The sequence below is a fragment of the Larus michahellis genome, chromosome 21 (assembly GCF_964199755.1).
Source record: "Larus michahellis chromosome 21, bLarMic1.1, whole genome shotgun sequence".
In the NCBI taxonomy this organism is placed as follows: domain Eukaryota; kingdom Metazoa; phylum Chordata; class Aves; order Charadriiformes; family Laridae; genus Larus; species Larus michahellis.
Genome location: NC_133916.1, coordinates 460133 through 476318, shown reverse-complemented (window position 1 = coordinate 476318; position 16186 = coordinate 460133). Strand labels below are relative to the sequence as shown.

The 16186-nt window shown below is 64.2% G+C and overlaps 1 protein-coding gene across 4 annotated transcripts in view; it reads right to left on the bottom strand.

The window, feature by feature from the left end:
- The window catches only part of KIF21B (kinesin family member 21B), a 44118-nt gene extending 31371 nt beyond the window's left edge, over window positions 1-12747 (bottom strand). For all 4 annotated transcript variants that reach the window (XR_012584367.1, XM_074564345.1, XM_074564344.1 and 1 more), the window contains exon 1: window positions 12657-12747. Coding sequence is in view for 3 of the 4 variants with exons in the window: in XM_074564345.1 (XP_074420446.1) it covers window positions 12657-12694 (38 nt within the window). In the remaining variant the exon portion in view is untranslated. The remainder of the gene's footprint in view (window positions 1-12656) is intronic.
- Between the last annotated feature and the right edge of the window lie 3439 nt (window positions 12748-16186).

Sequence of the window (16186 nt, the reverse complement as noted above, 5' to 3'; positions counted from 1 at the left end):
AGAGATGCGAGAACCCCCTGGGAGTGTCCTGCTGTCCGGGCAATTGGCCAAGCATCACCTGGGGGTGTCCATGGGAGCTGCTGCCAGCTGTTGTGTGAATACAGACTCCCGCTACCACCACGGGACATGTGGAGCAGGAGGGCAGGGATGAGCACCAGCAGCCACAGCCCCACGTGGGACGACACAGAGGTGCCACCCAGCATCACGGGAGATTTACGTGGGCACCAAGAGACATTACAGAGTGTTTCTCTAGGCCAGTGCAGCTGGTCCTCCTGCTGCCCAGCATCTGACTCTCCCAGTTCTCCCACACCAGAGGGGTGTCATCCCTGCCCTCCCAGGAGCTAACATCACCATGCCAGGTCACCACTGGACAACACAAGACCCTGGTCAGGCCAGGTAGGTGTACACACATAGGTCAAGTTACACCCATACCTCCTCCAAACACGACATAAGCCCATCTGCAGAGCCAGCATGGGCTCTCTCCTTGGCCCTGTCCTCAACCCCACCAGGTGATGCTGGGGGAGCTGGCAGCGCTTGCCATGCTCTGCCTCAGTTTCTCTGCTCTGCAACAGATATCAGTAACTTTGGTGGTCATAAAGTCACCATCTCAGTGCGTTCTGGCACTCCTTGCCCCTGCCTCTACCAAAAAGATGCTGGCCATGTCCTGTCTGTCCGTGGGTTCGCAAGAACTAGATGTGATGCCGTCAGGGCCCAACCTGCGGGACGATGGAGCTGCTCGCTCACATGCGTCTGGACACAGCCAGCCAACCTGCTCTACGCCCGGTCATGGGCCAGAAGGACAGCTTGTGCCCAGCACCAGGACCCACTGCAGAGCCAAACACAATGTCCTAAAGGGTTGGGACACCCACAGAGAGCCCAACTGATCCCCTGGGAGCCCATGGCACAGGCTCCTGTGGTTATGCGGCAATTAGGGACTTATCTGTTAAGAAGTAACCAAAATAAACCAGCACTTCACCAGTAGGGTGCTGCCTCGCCACCCTCCCAGCTCAGGCAGGAGCGGAGCAGAGCCCCAGCTCCACCGGGCACCGTGCGCTGGCCGTCCCTACGCTGGCACGGGTGACTGCTCCTCCTACTGGAAGACGGTGTGGAGAGGACAAAGGCTGTCCTGGGGCCAGCAGGATGATCAGCACCAGCCTCATCTCCCTCCTGCCCATGCTGACAAACCAGCCTCAGCGCAGGCAATAGAGACAGGGAGGGGAGAGCCAGCAGGACCGCAGCGGTACCATGAGCCTGGCCACCACCTTGGGCCCCTCCATGCTCAGCTCGCTGCAAAGGGAGAGTGACAAGGGACTGAGCACCCAAGACAGAGCTGCATGGTCCCGGTTGAGCGCTCCTGAGAAGCAAACCTGGCTTCTTCCCAACGCCGGACACCCGACACATAGGTTTGGGAGGCAGACGGACGCACAGAGACAGAGGCACAGGCAGGGGTGGAGATCACTCCTTCCCGAACCGGGAGCTCTCGCTGGGGCGATGATGGGCAGCGCAGCAGGAGCCTGCCTGCTCCAGCATCAGCATCCAAATCCGGCAGCACGAGCAGCGTGCGTGCCAGGGAGAGCCCGCAGCCAACCGGGGACACAAAGGAGACCTCGGCCGGGAGCCTCTCCATCGCTCCCCTTCCCTTCCCTGCCGGGCTGGCAGGCTGTGAAAGCCCCGTCTCCACGGCTGGGCTGCCAGGGTGAACGAGCATCTGGGAGGAAGCGGGGAGCGGGTCCTGCACCCTGAGGGGCAGGGAGCTTCAGTGCGCACACGGGCCTGCCTGGCAGTGAGCACAAAGGCTGAGCTGTTCGGCGCCGCTGCCCTATGTCAGCGTTTGGACGGGGATGGGGGGAGCTGAGCGAGGCTGGGAGCCAAGCGCTGGATGGGCACCACGGGGCAGGCAGCCCTCGGACGGTTGGCTTCGGGGGTCCCTCCACCCCAGCAGGAGCAGTCCCCCATCCCAGCATCTCAAGCCCTGCAACAAGCGGAGGTGATGGGGTTCACCACACCGGGCACAGCCAGTAACCCCTTTGTGTCCCCCTGCCTCCTCACTTGACTGCCTCAGTTTCCCCCCTCCCAGCCCACCGCTATGGCAACCCCAAGGGGCTCCAGAGCATCTTTTGGCCCCCAGCACTTTGCCAAAGCTGTGCCTGCACACTCCCATAGCCCTCCTGCCCACGGTGAGAGTCACGACACGCCCCTGCCCCCCACAAACTGCCTGCACCCACACGCTGAGCTTCCCGGAGGCTGCAGCACCCTGCTGAGACACAGCCACCCTGGGGCAGGGCAGCCACCCCATCCGGCACAGCCTGTCAGGAGAGGACGGGCATGGGGGCAGAGGGGATCCAGCCTCCCCCAGACCCATCACCCAGCACCGCCCACCTCAGACCGGGGCTGTCCCAGCCCAGGGTGGCCAAGCACACGTGCACTCACCACCATTTCCCAGCTCCAGCTGGGAGCAGACGCTCCAATCTGGGGGTGCAGGTGACCCCCCCCCCCCCCCCCAGCTGCAGCTGCCTTTCGCCGCCTTTTATAACCTTGTCCCTGCAGACGGACAGAGCAGCAGGCTCCCCGGCTACAGCAGGGAGCTCCCATCTCCCCGAGACTGTTCTGCGAGGGGAGGGTGGCTGCCTGCAGCCCACCGGCAAGAAGCAGTTCCTCTCCCCTCCCAAGGCCGGAGCTGAGTCGGCTGCCCGGCCAGGCAGGGCTGGTCTCCCAGGGAGCCGAGCCAGAGACCCGGGGGGCGGCAGGTGGAAGAGCTCCACAGCGTTTTCCTTCTCTATGCCAGGCCCCGTAGGATCGGAGCCACTTGCTCTCGTCTACCCTGTCTCCAAGGCTGCCTGCTGCGATGCCGGCAGCCCCGGCACCAGGTGAGGGGCTGGGGCACTGACCGTGGCTGCGGGCACCTCTGCTGGTGTGGGCTGGCAGAGGCTGGAGCTGGCAGACCCTGAACAGTCACGCAGCCCGGCTGCTCTGGATGTGCCTGCCAAGACAGGCAGGCTCGGCAAGCCCAGGCAGCACTTGGCTCTGCTCCCCACATTGCCCACATTCATCCTGCTCCCATCCCTGCTCCCTGTATCACCTGCCTTCACCCCGCTCCCCACATTGTTGGCGTTGGCCCCATTTCCCCTCCCCGCATCACCTTGCATTCACCCCACTCCCATCCCCACATCACCTGCGTCCGCCCTGCTCCCATCCCCACTCCCCCGCCTTGCCCCATCCCCACTCCCTGCATCACCCATGTTCATCCTGCTTGCCCTCCCTCCAGCCTGACAAGCACCGGGGCTGCAGCAGCACCTGCCAGATGGCCCAGACTCATGTGTAGCCCATCTGTCAGTCTCGCTGCCCTCCCTGCTGCCCTCATGCTTTGCTCTCTTCTGCCCCAAACCTGCCCTCCATGCTTTGCTGCTGCCCTGTTATCCCTCCCAGTGGCACAGGGCAGCCAGGAGGAGAGCAGCTTTAACATCGTCCTGTGCTGCCCTAGGATAACCCGGCCAATGTCCCCTGGGCATTGCAAACCCTACAGGCAAGGCAGCGTGTGGCACGCAGGGCGCAGTGCAGCAGGGGACAGGGCAAGCTGCTCCCCAGGCAGTCAGGAGCTGCCAGCATCACCAGGTTAAGATCAAAGCTAAATGCTCCAGGTTTTCCCGTATCTCCAAGCCAGCCTAGCAAGCATGGGGCTGCCTGCCCTCACCAGCGGACAGCAGCTCCCCAGGTCTCAGCTCAGCGTGGCTTGATCCCATGGGGGGATCTGCTCCCTTGCCCGGGAAGGGATGCCCCATTTCCCCTGAGCATGGGGTCCCCAGGAGAGGGCTGGCTGCCAAGGGCTGGCTGGTTGCACACAGGTTGCTTTGGACCCAAATCAAGACAAAGTTAAGCATTTAATTACAGCAGCAGGGAAGTGGCTCAGCAATCAGAGAAAATTGAATCAGGGTCCCCAGGGACTGCGAGGTCTGGTCAGCAAACACTCCAATTAAGAGATCTAGCAAGCCACCCCTCAGCAGGAGTGAGCACAGCACAGGAAGGCGCTGGGCTCAGCCTGCCTGCAGAGCCACCCAGGCCACCCCATAGGTGCCTGTGCCCCAGCCAAACACCGCCAAAGCAGAGGGTGCCATGGCCAGCACAGCAGGACCGGCACCAGGGGCAAAAGGGAGCTCCCTGGCTGCTGGGTCCCCACCCCTCCGCAGCGCCGGGCAGCCTGGGGACAGGCGCGTCCCCACAGAGCCGGGGTGTGCGTGCATGTTTCCTGGTCACGGCTCAGCGTAAGGAGATGCCTCCACTCTGCATCCATCCCCGAGGAAGTAACCCCAGCACAGATCCTCCGCACCGATGTGCTGGCTGTGCCCAGCTCCCAGCTGCCCAGCCTGCTCCCCTGCAGGGCAAAATCTGCTGCCTTGGACCCAGAACTCCCTGGGCCCCTCCTAATCCTCCTGCGCCAGGCTTTCCCAGGCTTAGGGAAACCTTTAAATCAGGCCTTGGCAGCCGCCATGTGCTGCTCATTAGCTCTGGCAGGAGCACACGGGCGCTGAGCCGTGCCATCTGCTCTGCGCCGAGACCCACCACAGGTCGGGGACGAGGGACGCGTTGCCTGCGCAGGCACCCAGCACCCGGGGACACCCAACCCAAGGCCGCAGGCAGAGAGGCAGCAGGGCCCGGGGGAAGCACGGGATCGTGCTTTACCCAGCCTAGAGGGGAACAGGATCCTGAGTTTGGGATCTCCCCGGAATCCTCCTTCACCCCGTAAGCGGCTGGGCAATGCCATCAGCTCTGTGCTGGACCTGCCCATGAGCAGAGGCTGGGAAACACCACGAGGATGCTTGTGATCAACAGACCCAGGACAGTCACCCTGAAAGGGGTGCAGGGCCATAAAAGCCCGCTGGGGGGGGGTGGGGGCTGGGCAGCACAAGGAAACACAGGTGTGGCAGCAGATGTGACTCCACGCGCAGCCCGGCACGGCCCCCGCTCCCCTCCGACCGCACGGGAACAGCCCCAAAACCACCGGGCTCAGCATCGGCAATTACTGGAGAGAGACAGGAAACCATCGTTCGCCAGGAGACTGTGGGCCAGACGCCATCGGCCTGACCTTGCTGGGGGCACGGAGATGCCACGGGTCCAATGGAGACAGACCCTCCCAATTCTGCACCTCGGCGCTGAGGCTCCCATTTCCTCCCAAGGCAATGAATCACACCCACAGGGTCTCTCCCTACCCCCAGTGCCCCTGTGAGGTCCCCACGTCCCAGTCCCACCGCAGTACTGGAGATAAGGCTTTCCTGGCCCCCCCAAAAGCAGGCACACCTGCAGCCCACCGGCACACTCCGATTGTCACTGGGAAAACAACCCGATCTTGACAGAAGATGCTGCAACCCCAGAGCCCACAGAGGACATCTGGAGCAACATACCCACAAGACAGGAGAGTGGGTGGCACAAAAGAGGTGCCTCTCCGCCCCCACCACTCCCCCCCCAAATAATCCCAAGCCCTTGGCCAGTAGGATGGGGGATGCTGCAAAGCACCCAGGAGCAAAACCGGTCCCACAGCTGGGAAGGGAACAGGCACATTCTGCCTTAACAACCTCCTCGGGCAGGTGCAGCGTGAAATAATAGGCGAGCAGAGACCACAGCGACATGGCCCAAGAGACCCCCCCCCTCCTAGCACAGGCAGGGCCTGGGTTGTGTCCCCCAGCCCTGCCACTCTGGGCCAAGGAAGCGCCCTTGCTCAGTGCTTGGAGGGCACAGAGGAAGGCAAGGACCAGGAGTCCAGCTCCAGCCTTTCTCCCTCAACACGCTGCCTTTCCTCCTTCGCCAGCATTGCTCATCTCCTCCCAGACCAGTGCAGGGATGGAGACACCCGCTCCTGCCACCCAAGCCGCGTGCCCCCAGCACACCCACAGGGCTCTGCCAACAAGTTATTTGGGTTATTATACCCTGTGGCACAGAAGCTCACGGGACCCTTGTGACTTCTGGGGAAGAGCGTCCCAAACCCGGCACATCCCACCCTGCCCCACTGAGCCCCCGGCACCTCCATCCATCTCCCCTGAGCTCCCACACCTGGATCCTTGGGCTCCAGTGCTCAGACGTGCCCCAGGCCGCGGCCAAGGAGGAAGGAAGAACCCAGGGAAGAAGTCAGAGGCAGTTTTGTGTCTGGTGCTAGAGGTCAGATGGGCCCCTGGCTGCGGCAAAGCCGGGGCGGGTGGGCAGAAGGAACTTTCTTAAATCTTTCAGCCTTTGGGAGGGCCAGACCAGTGCAGGAATGCCCCTTGGGTCGCCCCTGTGCCAGTCTCCAGATCTTTGCCCTCAGTGCTGGCCCAGACGTGGGGGTGGCAACACTGGGAGGACAGACCCTGAGCTTGGAGGGGGGCTGCTGAGCCACCCCCCCAGGGCACCGTGGAGGCACCCACCAAGAACAACAGCCAGGCATGAGCAGATGGGCAGGGGGGTGTCCACAGCCCCGTGGGGTTACGTGGGGTGAGAGACCATGGCACAGGGAGTTTGGGGCCCGGCTCAGCTACAGCAAGCTGTGACAAGAAACAGCCCCCTGCCATGTCCTAGCCCCAGGGAGGTGCAGAGGAAGGGAAGGGATTTCACTGGGACCTGGGGCTCAGCCCGGAACCCTCACTTGGAAATGGGGACAACGACCATGTTGTGCCCACATGGAGCAGGGCAGAGGAGCAGATGCCAAGCGGGATGAGGCTGCCGAACGCCCCTGCCCTCAGAGCAGCACAGAGCCGGCGGGGACACAGGGACACACCGCTAGATCTGCTCCCGGTCTGCCCAGAGGGGAAGGAGTAGCGGGAGGCCGGTCGCCTGCCCTGCCACCAAGCCAAAGCAGAAACCCATCAGCATCCAGCCAGGGCAGGGAGTCACCCCGTGGCATGCTGATCTCCTGCCCGGCGGCAGCTGCCCTCGCAATCCACCACATCCCAGTCCTGCCGGCTGTTTAACCAACGACAGGGACTGTTTTGACAGGCTGCGGCAGGAAACCGTCCCATGGGACCACCGGGGCCAGCCCACCCCCCAGCAGGAACAGCACGACAGCCACCTGGCCCGGGCTGTCTCCTCAGTTAGCACCAGGCTCAACAGGGGTATCACCTTCCCTCTCTGGGGGCCAGGAGCCATGTTCCTGACAGCTTTGTTTAGGGCTTCGTCTCCTGCAATTTCCTCCTGCCCCCAATTTCACTGCTGGTGCAGGAAAGCCGCAGCTGGTTCCGTCCTCTGGCTTAGAGACAGCCTCAGCCTCCCCGGCTCCTGACACTTCGTGGCGTTACGTATTTAAATCCCTTGCTGATGGGCGATGGGTGCTGGCACCAAAAGCCTCTTAAAGCTGCTCTGCTCCCAGCGATGCTGCAGGCGATGGCATATCTGCGTGGGACCGCAGGGTGCGGCCCTGTTCCCCCCTCGCACCGGCACCACCCCCTTTCTAACATTTCCGCTGTAAAAGCCAGCGAGTGTGCGTCTGATTGAAGCCAGGCACTGAAAACCCCTTCGCGCCCACACACCTGCGCTCAGCACTTCCCTCGGAGACTCACCGGGGTCCCCACCCGCCACAGCCCCCGGCAGCTCTCTCCGGACCGGGGAGGCCAATCTAACCCTGCTTGCTGCGAGCTGAGAGCACGCACACCCCTGCATCTCACCGGGGCTTGGGAAGCCCCAAAGCAGCTCTCCCGGATGGGTTCAGCACAGCAGTGAAACAGCCACAGGCCATGGGGGGTCCCCGCTGCCAGGGCCGAGCTGCCCTCGGCGGACGCAAAGGAGGGGGAAAGCAGCTGGGGATGCTCATACTGCTGCTCTGCCTGCCCAGTACCCCCAGGCTATAGGAGCCTCCTGAGATATTTCCTTCCTGGGATTGGGGCTGCTCTCCGGGGAGCCCCCCAGCCCCCACAGATGGGGTACCCCAGCGTTGGGCTGTGCCACCACACCAGGACAGGCTGTCCCCCCCCATGACCACAGCAGCCTGGCACATCGCGTGCAGTGGGGTGGGTTTCCCTCGTCTCTCCCCTGCGTGGCCCTGTGACATCAGAGCAAAACCAGGCCGACACCAGCAAGACCTGGCAGGAGACAGTGTCCCACAAGCCACTCCACAGGGTCCCCTCAGGACCACATCAAAGGGCCTCAGAGCTGCAGCAGCACCATGCTGATGGTGGCAGCGGGTACCAGGCTGTACCGCCCCTCTCCATGCTGGAGCCCTTGAACAGCACGTGCACCAGTCTGGCACGAGTTGGGCTCACGCCACTTCTCCATCCGGACCCAAAACTGCCCCAGGAGGAGCTCGTTTGGAAGGGCTACAACTCTGCCTCCTCAGGGACCGACCCCAGCTGGTCCCAGAGCCTTTGGGTGCACAGAAACCACCCCAGCAGGCAGAGGAGCCCTGGCCACACGGCCGGAAAGATACCAGGACGCTGACAGGGCCAGGAGCCCAGCTGATCCCAGCACCTGGCCTTCACCAGCATGCTTCCACCAAGCAGAGGCCCTCCAGGGCACATGGTGCCATGGGTGCATGAGTCTGTCCCGTCCTCAGCAGCACAAACCGTCCTTCTTCCCAAGGCGGTGGGAGCAGCTGCCCGGGGCAGGAGACAGCCAGCACCAGGCTGCCCACATGGAGCACAGAGCATCACGACACGAGTGTTTGCGAGTGCAGCAGAGCGCTGGAGGTTGCAGGGTTTAAATAACCTTGAAATACGACTCAACTTCCTTCCCCAATTTCACAAGCTCCGTTTCCTGAGTCTCTGCAGATGGCCAGGCATGCTTGGGTGCCTCGGGCGGCTCTGGCACAGCGGGTGCCACTTTGTCTCTGATGAGCTGGGCAGTTTGAAAGTGCCCTCGGGGAGCATTTCTGCAGCCAGCCCGGCTCCTCAGACCTCTCCTGGCCAAGGAGTTTAATGGCCTCTGGGTCGATACGCGCCATCGGCACTTCCTGACACAGCAAAACCACCCCGTGCGCAGCAGCAGGGCTGGGCTCCACCTCCCGCAACAAGCAGTGGGGTCCCACTTCCCCCCCCCCCCCCCCCCCCACTGCTGCACCCCAGTGACGCCAACAGCACCTGACTGCTGGGGGGGGCTGTGCTGCTGAGGCTCAGGGGAAGGCACCAGTCCCTGCGCTCCCGGCTGGAGGATGCATTGCAGCCACCCATCTGAAGGTCACCTACAGAAGGAAACGGCGCTTGTTGCCTTCCCCAGTCCCTGAGGAACACATATCCCCCCCCCGGCAACAGCAAGGAGCGAGGGGTCCCCGACCACCCTGCTCAGCACCATCACGGCCGGCAGCCGCTTCCCGGCTGAGAGCTGAGACCGTTACACCGGCGCCCAACCCGACCGCTGCCGGCAGCTCGGCCCATCGCTTCCTCCCCGGCGGCGTCCGCTGAGCCGGCAAGCTCAGACGCGCCCATGAAGCGACACACCAGGCTTAACGCTGATGGGCAAGTGAAAGCAGACCGTCGGGCCGCCTTAACGCTGATGGCAGACCCTGCCTGCAGGGAGGGCGGGAATCGGGGCAGGATCCAGCCCTTCCCTCGCAGACGGTGCAGGTCTGTGTTGCAGGTACAAGGTGCAGGTACAAATCAGGCCCTGGGCCAGGAGCAGCCACTGGGCCTGCATTTCCCTCCGCCGACAGCAGTGCTGCAGCAGGTGCCAGCCATTTCACCCCTGGCACACAGGAAGCCTAAATAAAGCCCCCATGCCCCAACCAGCGGCCCAGCACCTGGGTCCTTTGGACCCCCAGTGCCAATGGGGCCGCCAGTCTCCTGAGGGAAGGATGGAACCTGTGAAGTAAACAATGAAACACGACAGCATCTCTCCTGCCTCCTCCTGCCAGGCCAGGAGAATCAGCAAGAACTGGGCTCCCCCCAAGGAGAGCACAGCCCCACCATCCCTGCTCCTCTGTCCCCGCTCCTCCCACCTTGAGGGCTCTGTGAGGCCCCAGAGATGGGTCCCCGTGGCTGCAACACCTCTCGATGCTGTCGGCTGGCCCATCCCCATCAACACAGCCATTTAATCCCATCAGCACACAGCGCCTTCCTCCAAAGCCCCCATCGCTTCCCAGTGTCCCTGGTCCTTCCCCAGGTCGCACCTCACTCCCGCCAGCAGTGGGGACACAGAGACTGCGAGGAAATGGCACAGCTGGCACATTCATATTATAAAGGGACAAAAGGGGAGCTTTGATCTGTGTCCAGTCACACCCCAGAGGCATTCAACCTCCTCTGTGCTCTGACGGCTGAGGGAGGTGGGATCTGTGCGCAGGTTTGCTCGGAGGGTGGGGCGTCTTGGAGATTCCTGCAGCCCAGCTGCTCCACCAGTGGGGTGTCAGGAGCGCTCACAAAGGAAAACCTCGCTCTGCTCCCAGCCCAGGGCAGGAGGGGGCCCATCACCAGCCCCCGGGGCTGCTTTGGCAGAAAAGCCAGGTGGTCTGCGGGGAGAGTGGCCTGCACTCAGCCCAGCCTCAGGAGCCACCTTCCCGCATGGCGCTGCGACCTGCTTGCTTTGTCTCGCAGCCTCCTTGCTCCCAGCCCGCCTCCTTTGTCCTGCGCGCTCACCTTCACCAACGCATCACCCCGGCTGCCTGACACCCTGACACCCACCGGCCACACCAAGCGGGATGCCAGCTCGCTCCCTAAAGGAAGGGGGTGGGCTGAGTTGGACTTCCCCCCCCACCCCGACCCTCGCCATGGACACTCCAGCCCCACCGCAATGATGCATAGTCAAGTCACCTCCCAGCCGTCATCCCCTCCCCATACACCAAACAGTCCTTGACCCCATCGCTGGCAGAGGCCAAAGTGATTAGGAAGAGCCCAGCAGAAACGACTCCACAGACGCCATCCCCAGTGGCACCGCACCCACTCCATCTCCCGGGCAAAAGGGATGCCGGCCTTGAGCAGAGCCTTTGTTAAAAGGCTTCATTCAGAGAGAAATGCAGGATGGAGGACGGGAAGAGTCTGGCCAGCAGGAAATCTCCACCCCCAGCTGCTGGCATCACTTGGTTCCCAGGTCAGTGTCCTGGTACGGACACCCCTGCCTTGGCAGAGCCCAGCCCAGCCCTGCCCCTGTGCAGACACCGCGGCAGCACCCGCACAAGGGGGATGCTGTCACCTCCCCTGCAGCTCCCTCATCCTTTAAAACTGCAGCCTGCCCCGGATTCTCAGCCTCTCAAAGGGAACAAGGCAGAAAATCACCACCGCCTGCTTCCAAGACAGGAAGACTGGATGGGCAGGCAGCGCTGGGAGGTGTCCTAGTGCACACACACACACACTGCACACAGACATGCACAGCCCCACACCCACCCTCTCCCTTCACCACTGACGCTGCACCCAGCACCCAGCATCTTTTGTGCTCTCGCTCTGCCCAGGCAGGCAGGGACCAGCCAAGGCAGTGCCCTCTGCAAATCCTCCGCCCAGGGGTAACGCAGCCCCCCTGCAGACCGCCACCAGCACCCCCCTGCCTCCTGCCGTCGGGGCTGCGGACGGGGGGACACGCATGCCCTGCCCTGCGGGAGACGAGGCCGGCGCAGCCGGACGGGGGGGTCGGTGTGACCGCGTGGGGCTGGGCCTGCCGAGCCCTGTCCCCACGGGGGCCCGATCCTCCCCTCGCCCAGCTCCGCTCCCACACCCCGCACCGCGGCTCGGGGCGCCGAGGGCTAGGCCGGGTTCACGCGTGTCCCGCGGACCCGGCGCAGCCCCCGGGTGAGCGGGGGGGGAGCCGCACGCCCGACCCCTTCCCCACGCGGGACGGCGGCTCCGGCCGTGACAGGGTCGTCGTCCCCGCGCCTCTACCGCTGGCTCCGGGGGGGCTCGTATCCCCCCTTCCTCCGGGGGCTCCCTCCTCCTCTCGGGGCAGGGAGAAGCCGATCGCCGCCGGTCTGCGGGACCCCAGCGGCAGCGCACAGAATACACCCAGCCTGGCACGGCGCTAACAAAGAGCCCCCCCCGGGTTTCACCCACCCCCGCGGGGCTATGCGGGCGATGCGGGCTCTGCCCCGCCGGCTGCCGCCCAGCCCGGGGGCCCTGGGCTCCCGCAGCTCCCCCCCGGGCCCCCGCAGGAATTAGATGCCACCGGCAGCTCCTTTATTGAGGTGCCCGATCCCAGGCGCATTGTTCCCAGCCCCGAGTCAGCACAAAGGACACCGAGATGCCGCATCGTTCCCTACCACGCGGGGGGGGAGGGGGGGAGAGCAGGCAGGGACCCCCCCACCCCCCACTCCCCCGGCATCTTGCCTGACACCACCGCGGGGACCGAACCCACCCGCGACGCAGCCAGGAGCTGCCGATCTGCAAAAGCTGGGCTCTCCAGGTGAGGGGGCCGGGGAGTCCCATGCCTCGGCCCCCCTTCCCCGGCCGGAGGGGAGATGGGGGCATCGCAGGGCTCCGCAGCGGGGGGGGGAGGGGGGGACGGTGAGGTGAGGGGGGAGGCAGCACCGAAACGATGCGGAGGGGGGAGGGGTGTGGGGAGAATAGCGGCGGCGGTGGGGCTGCGACGGGTGGCAAAACACGGCTCGGGGGGGGGGTCGGGGGGGCACCCACTGCGCCGAGCCCCCCTCCGCTCCCCGCGCACAGGCAGCTGCAGCCCCCACCCCGCCGGTGGGCACAGGGCCCGCGGGCGCGCCGAGCTCCCCGTGCCCCGGGGAGAGTGCCCCGGGGGGGGCTGCCCCGAGCTCCCCGCGACCCTCCGGCACTCACCTCACGGCCACCTTCACACAGCTGTCCGGGGCCGCCATGCCCCCGCCGCCCGGGCACCGCCGCTGCCCGAGAGCACCCACAGGCGGGGGAGGGGCGGGGCGGGCTGGGGGCGGGCCCAGGTGCCGGGCGGGGCGGGGCGGGGCGGGGCGGGGGAACACGCCCCTCGCCGCGCTGCCGACAGGCGACAGGCGACAGGCGGGGGAAAGGGCGCGTGGCGGACAGACAGACACGGAGCTGTCGCGTGCGCCCCCCCCGCAGTCACGCCGCACACAACCGCATCCGGCCCCCGCTCACACACACCGGCGCACTGACACACACCCGCGCACTGACATCCACACTCACACTCGCACTCACACACACTCGCTTATACACGCGCATTCCCACTCGCACGCGCACACTCGCGTGCGCACACTCACACTCACTCGCACACACTCACACTCACGCACACTCTCACACTCTCACCCGTGGTCCCTGCTGCCCCCTGCCGGGCCAGCGGCCCCGCTCCGGCCTGCGCACGGCTGTACCGGGCTGTACCGGGGCTGTACCGGGCTGTACCGGGGCTGTACCGGGGCTTTTCCGGGCTGCACCGGGCTGTACCAGGCGTCCCCCCCTGGGGACAGCAGGAGAGCAGCTCGGGGTCCCGCGGGGCGGGGGCTGGGGGAGCCCGGGGAGCCGGTCAGCTGCCTGCCAGCCCAGTGCAGCCCAGTGCAGCCTGGATCAGCACAGTGTAGCCCCGTTCAGCCCAGAGCATCCCAGTGCAGTCTGGTGCTGCCCAGTGAAGCTGCTCTGGTCTAGACCTGACTCGGTTACCAGCCTCGGGAGCACCCCGGCCCCACAGAGGGTCTTGTTCCCCCAGCCCTCCTGCCCTCTCCTGTCCCTGAGCCTCTGCCTGTCACCCAGGTCCAAATGGGAGAAGCTCGCAGCCAGCCCCGCGGGCTCGGGTGCTGCTGCGAGGGGACAGTGGAGCTCTCCCCATTCCTGCCTATGACCCACCCCTGCCATTGCTGGCATGCAGCCCCCGGGCGGCCCCCGCTAGTGGGCAAACACAGGGGCATGGCGGCGAGGGGCTGGCAGAGGTGGCTCATCAGCAGTGAGGCAGCCTGCGTGTAGCTGACGGTGCAGGTGCTGCTGGGTGTGCACACAGCAGGAGGCAGGGGTGCTGAGCACAGCTGTCACCCCACACGCTGTCCCCAGCCACCCACTGCTGGTGGGGCCACATTACGTTTGGCACTGAGGAGGGAAAGAGCTCCCTGCAAAGGCATTAAATGCCAGCGCCACATGGTTCCCAGACCAAACGCTCCAGCCTCCTGGTGCCGATAAAGGACGTTTCCAGCCTGCTTTGGGGTGCGGTAACGTGGTTTGGGGCAGAGGGAAGAGACCAGGACCCTGCAGGTCCCCACCCCTGCAAGCAGCAGTGCCTGGAGGAGGACAGAGGTGAACAACAACTTCCAGGGCTTTTCTTTCCACATAGTTGGCATCACTCAAACACTTCCATGACTTCGCCTGGTTCCATCCCAGAGCTCTGCGGTGTGGGGGGATGGCACCATTGAGCAGCAGAAGCCAGCGCAGGGCAGTGGTGACCTCGGTGCTCCTGCCAGAGCCACTGGGACTTGGGGGGGGGGGGGAGGCGCTGGTGACTCTGTGGATTGCCCAAGGCCGCGGTGAGCATTTGTCCCAAGAGGACAGGGGTTAAGGCTGGCGGCATGACTATGAGAGGATAGTGCCCAGGTGCCGGCATGGCTTTCCAGCATGGCTGTGGGGGCCAAGCACGAAGCTGGGCACCCATGCAGCAGAGGATGGTGCCCACAGTGTGACTGACTCCATCCTATGAGCTGCCCTCGGGAGGCTGGTTAGGGGGACATGTCCAGGGCCCATTAGGGAGCAAGACTGGGGACAGGCAGGTGCCAAGGAGCTGAAGAAGCCCTGTCCTGGCTTCCCTGTCCGTTGTCTTCACGTTGCTGGAGCTGATGCCAGATGGGCGTGCTGCGCTGTGCTGGCAGCGCAGGCAGAGCCCGTGGTGCCCAGGGACACAGGGAGGCTCTGGCTTGTCAGGAAAAAGCACCTCCCAGCCTGATGCAGGTGTGACATCTGCAGGGGAACCCCAGCTCTGCAGGTCGGTGTTGATGTCAGGGTGAACAGCGATGGACTGTGAAGGGGAACTGAGGCATGCTGAGGTTTACTTTGAGGAGCCCAGGCTGTGTCCTGGGAGAGGTTGCCCATCTCCTCTGGGACAGCCAAGACATGCCAGCAGCAGTGGCCGCCAGCTAATGAGTCAGAGCTGTGCCCATTGCCTGCCCTCTGCTCTGGGCTCTGGTTGTCTTCACCGCAGGAGCAGTCCCTTCAACCCGTCTGCTCGTGCTCCACCTGAGGCTCCCAAGGAACCAGGCCCACATGCCATGTGCACGCAGGGCTCTGCACCCTGGGGGAGCTGGCTTGGCATCTGCTGGGATGGGCAAGTTCCAGGGCTGGTTACAACATCATGGGGATGAGCAGGATACGGCCTGTCCGTCGTCCTGCAAGGATGTGAGGAGCTGGCATTTCTCTTCCTTTGTTCCTGGGGGCTATGTTTGCAAGGACACGGGGGCCGGGCCAGACTTCCCACCCTGAGATGTTTTTTCTGAGGCTGGACCCTTCCCCAGCAAAGCTCCAGGCAGAGAGGGGCAGTGCCCATGCTGTGGTGTTGCTGACCCCGTCTTCCTACTCCTACCCTTGTGCCAGCCACGTCACAAGCCAGATCTATTCCCCAATTCAGCTAGAAAGCAACTCAATAAAGACCCTCCAGATGCTAATTTGGGGCAAATCAGCCCCTGTGCAGCCCCAGACCCCAGGAGAGGGTGCAGAGGCACTGCTCCATCACACACTATGTCCCCACCATAGTGTCACTCTTTGTGTTTGGAGTCCCCTGTGAGCACTCACCTTCTGTGGGAAGTGGCACATGCAGTCCCGCACCTCACTGAAGGGACCAGGAAACTATCTCCATTCACCTTGGAACTAACGAAGCATGTCCTCGACACCCTGCTGGCAGCGCAGGCGCCAGAGCCTCATCGGCAGCCGCCCCGTGCCCCTTCTGCAGGAGCGGGTGGACGCGTTTGTGAGTGTGTGCGAGGACGTAACGGGGTGCACGTCATGCCCCAGGTCAGTGAAGCAAGAGCAAGGGATGCAGCAGCTGCCCCTGCGCCACCCCTGCTGATTGCCTGCATTCCCCCCCGGGGAAAGCTGTCTGCACTGCCATGTCCCCGGTACGAGCTGGGCTCTCCAGCACTCAGGCTGCAGCTGGAGCTTAGCAACAGCCATTTCTCTTTTATTAAGTTAACAAATAAATGCCCTGCTGGAGAGCAAGCAAGCTCTATTGATTCAGCACCTCCCCTGGGACCCATCAGTTTGCTGCATTTTAATATATATTAGGCAAGGAAGAGCCCTGCGTTGCCCGGTTGGGCTGAGCTGTGGGCCCTCTGGAGCAAGACCCCAGCAGAGAGATGGCCTGGGGAGTCGGGGCTGCCCCAGCACCCGCTCGGCACCCAGACCCCACC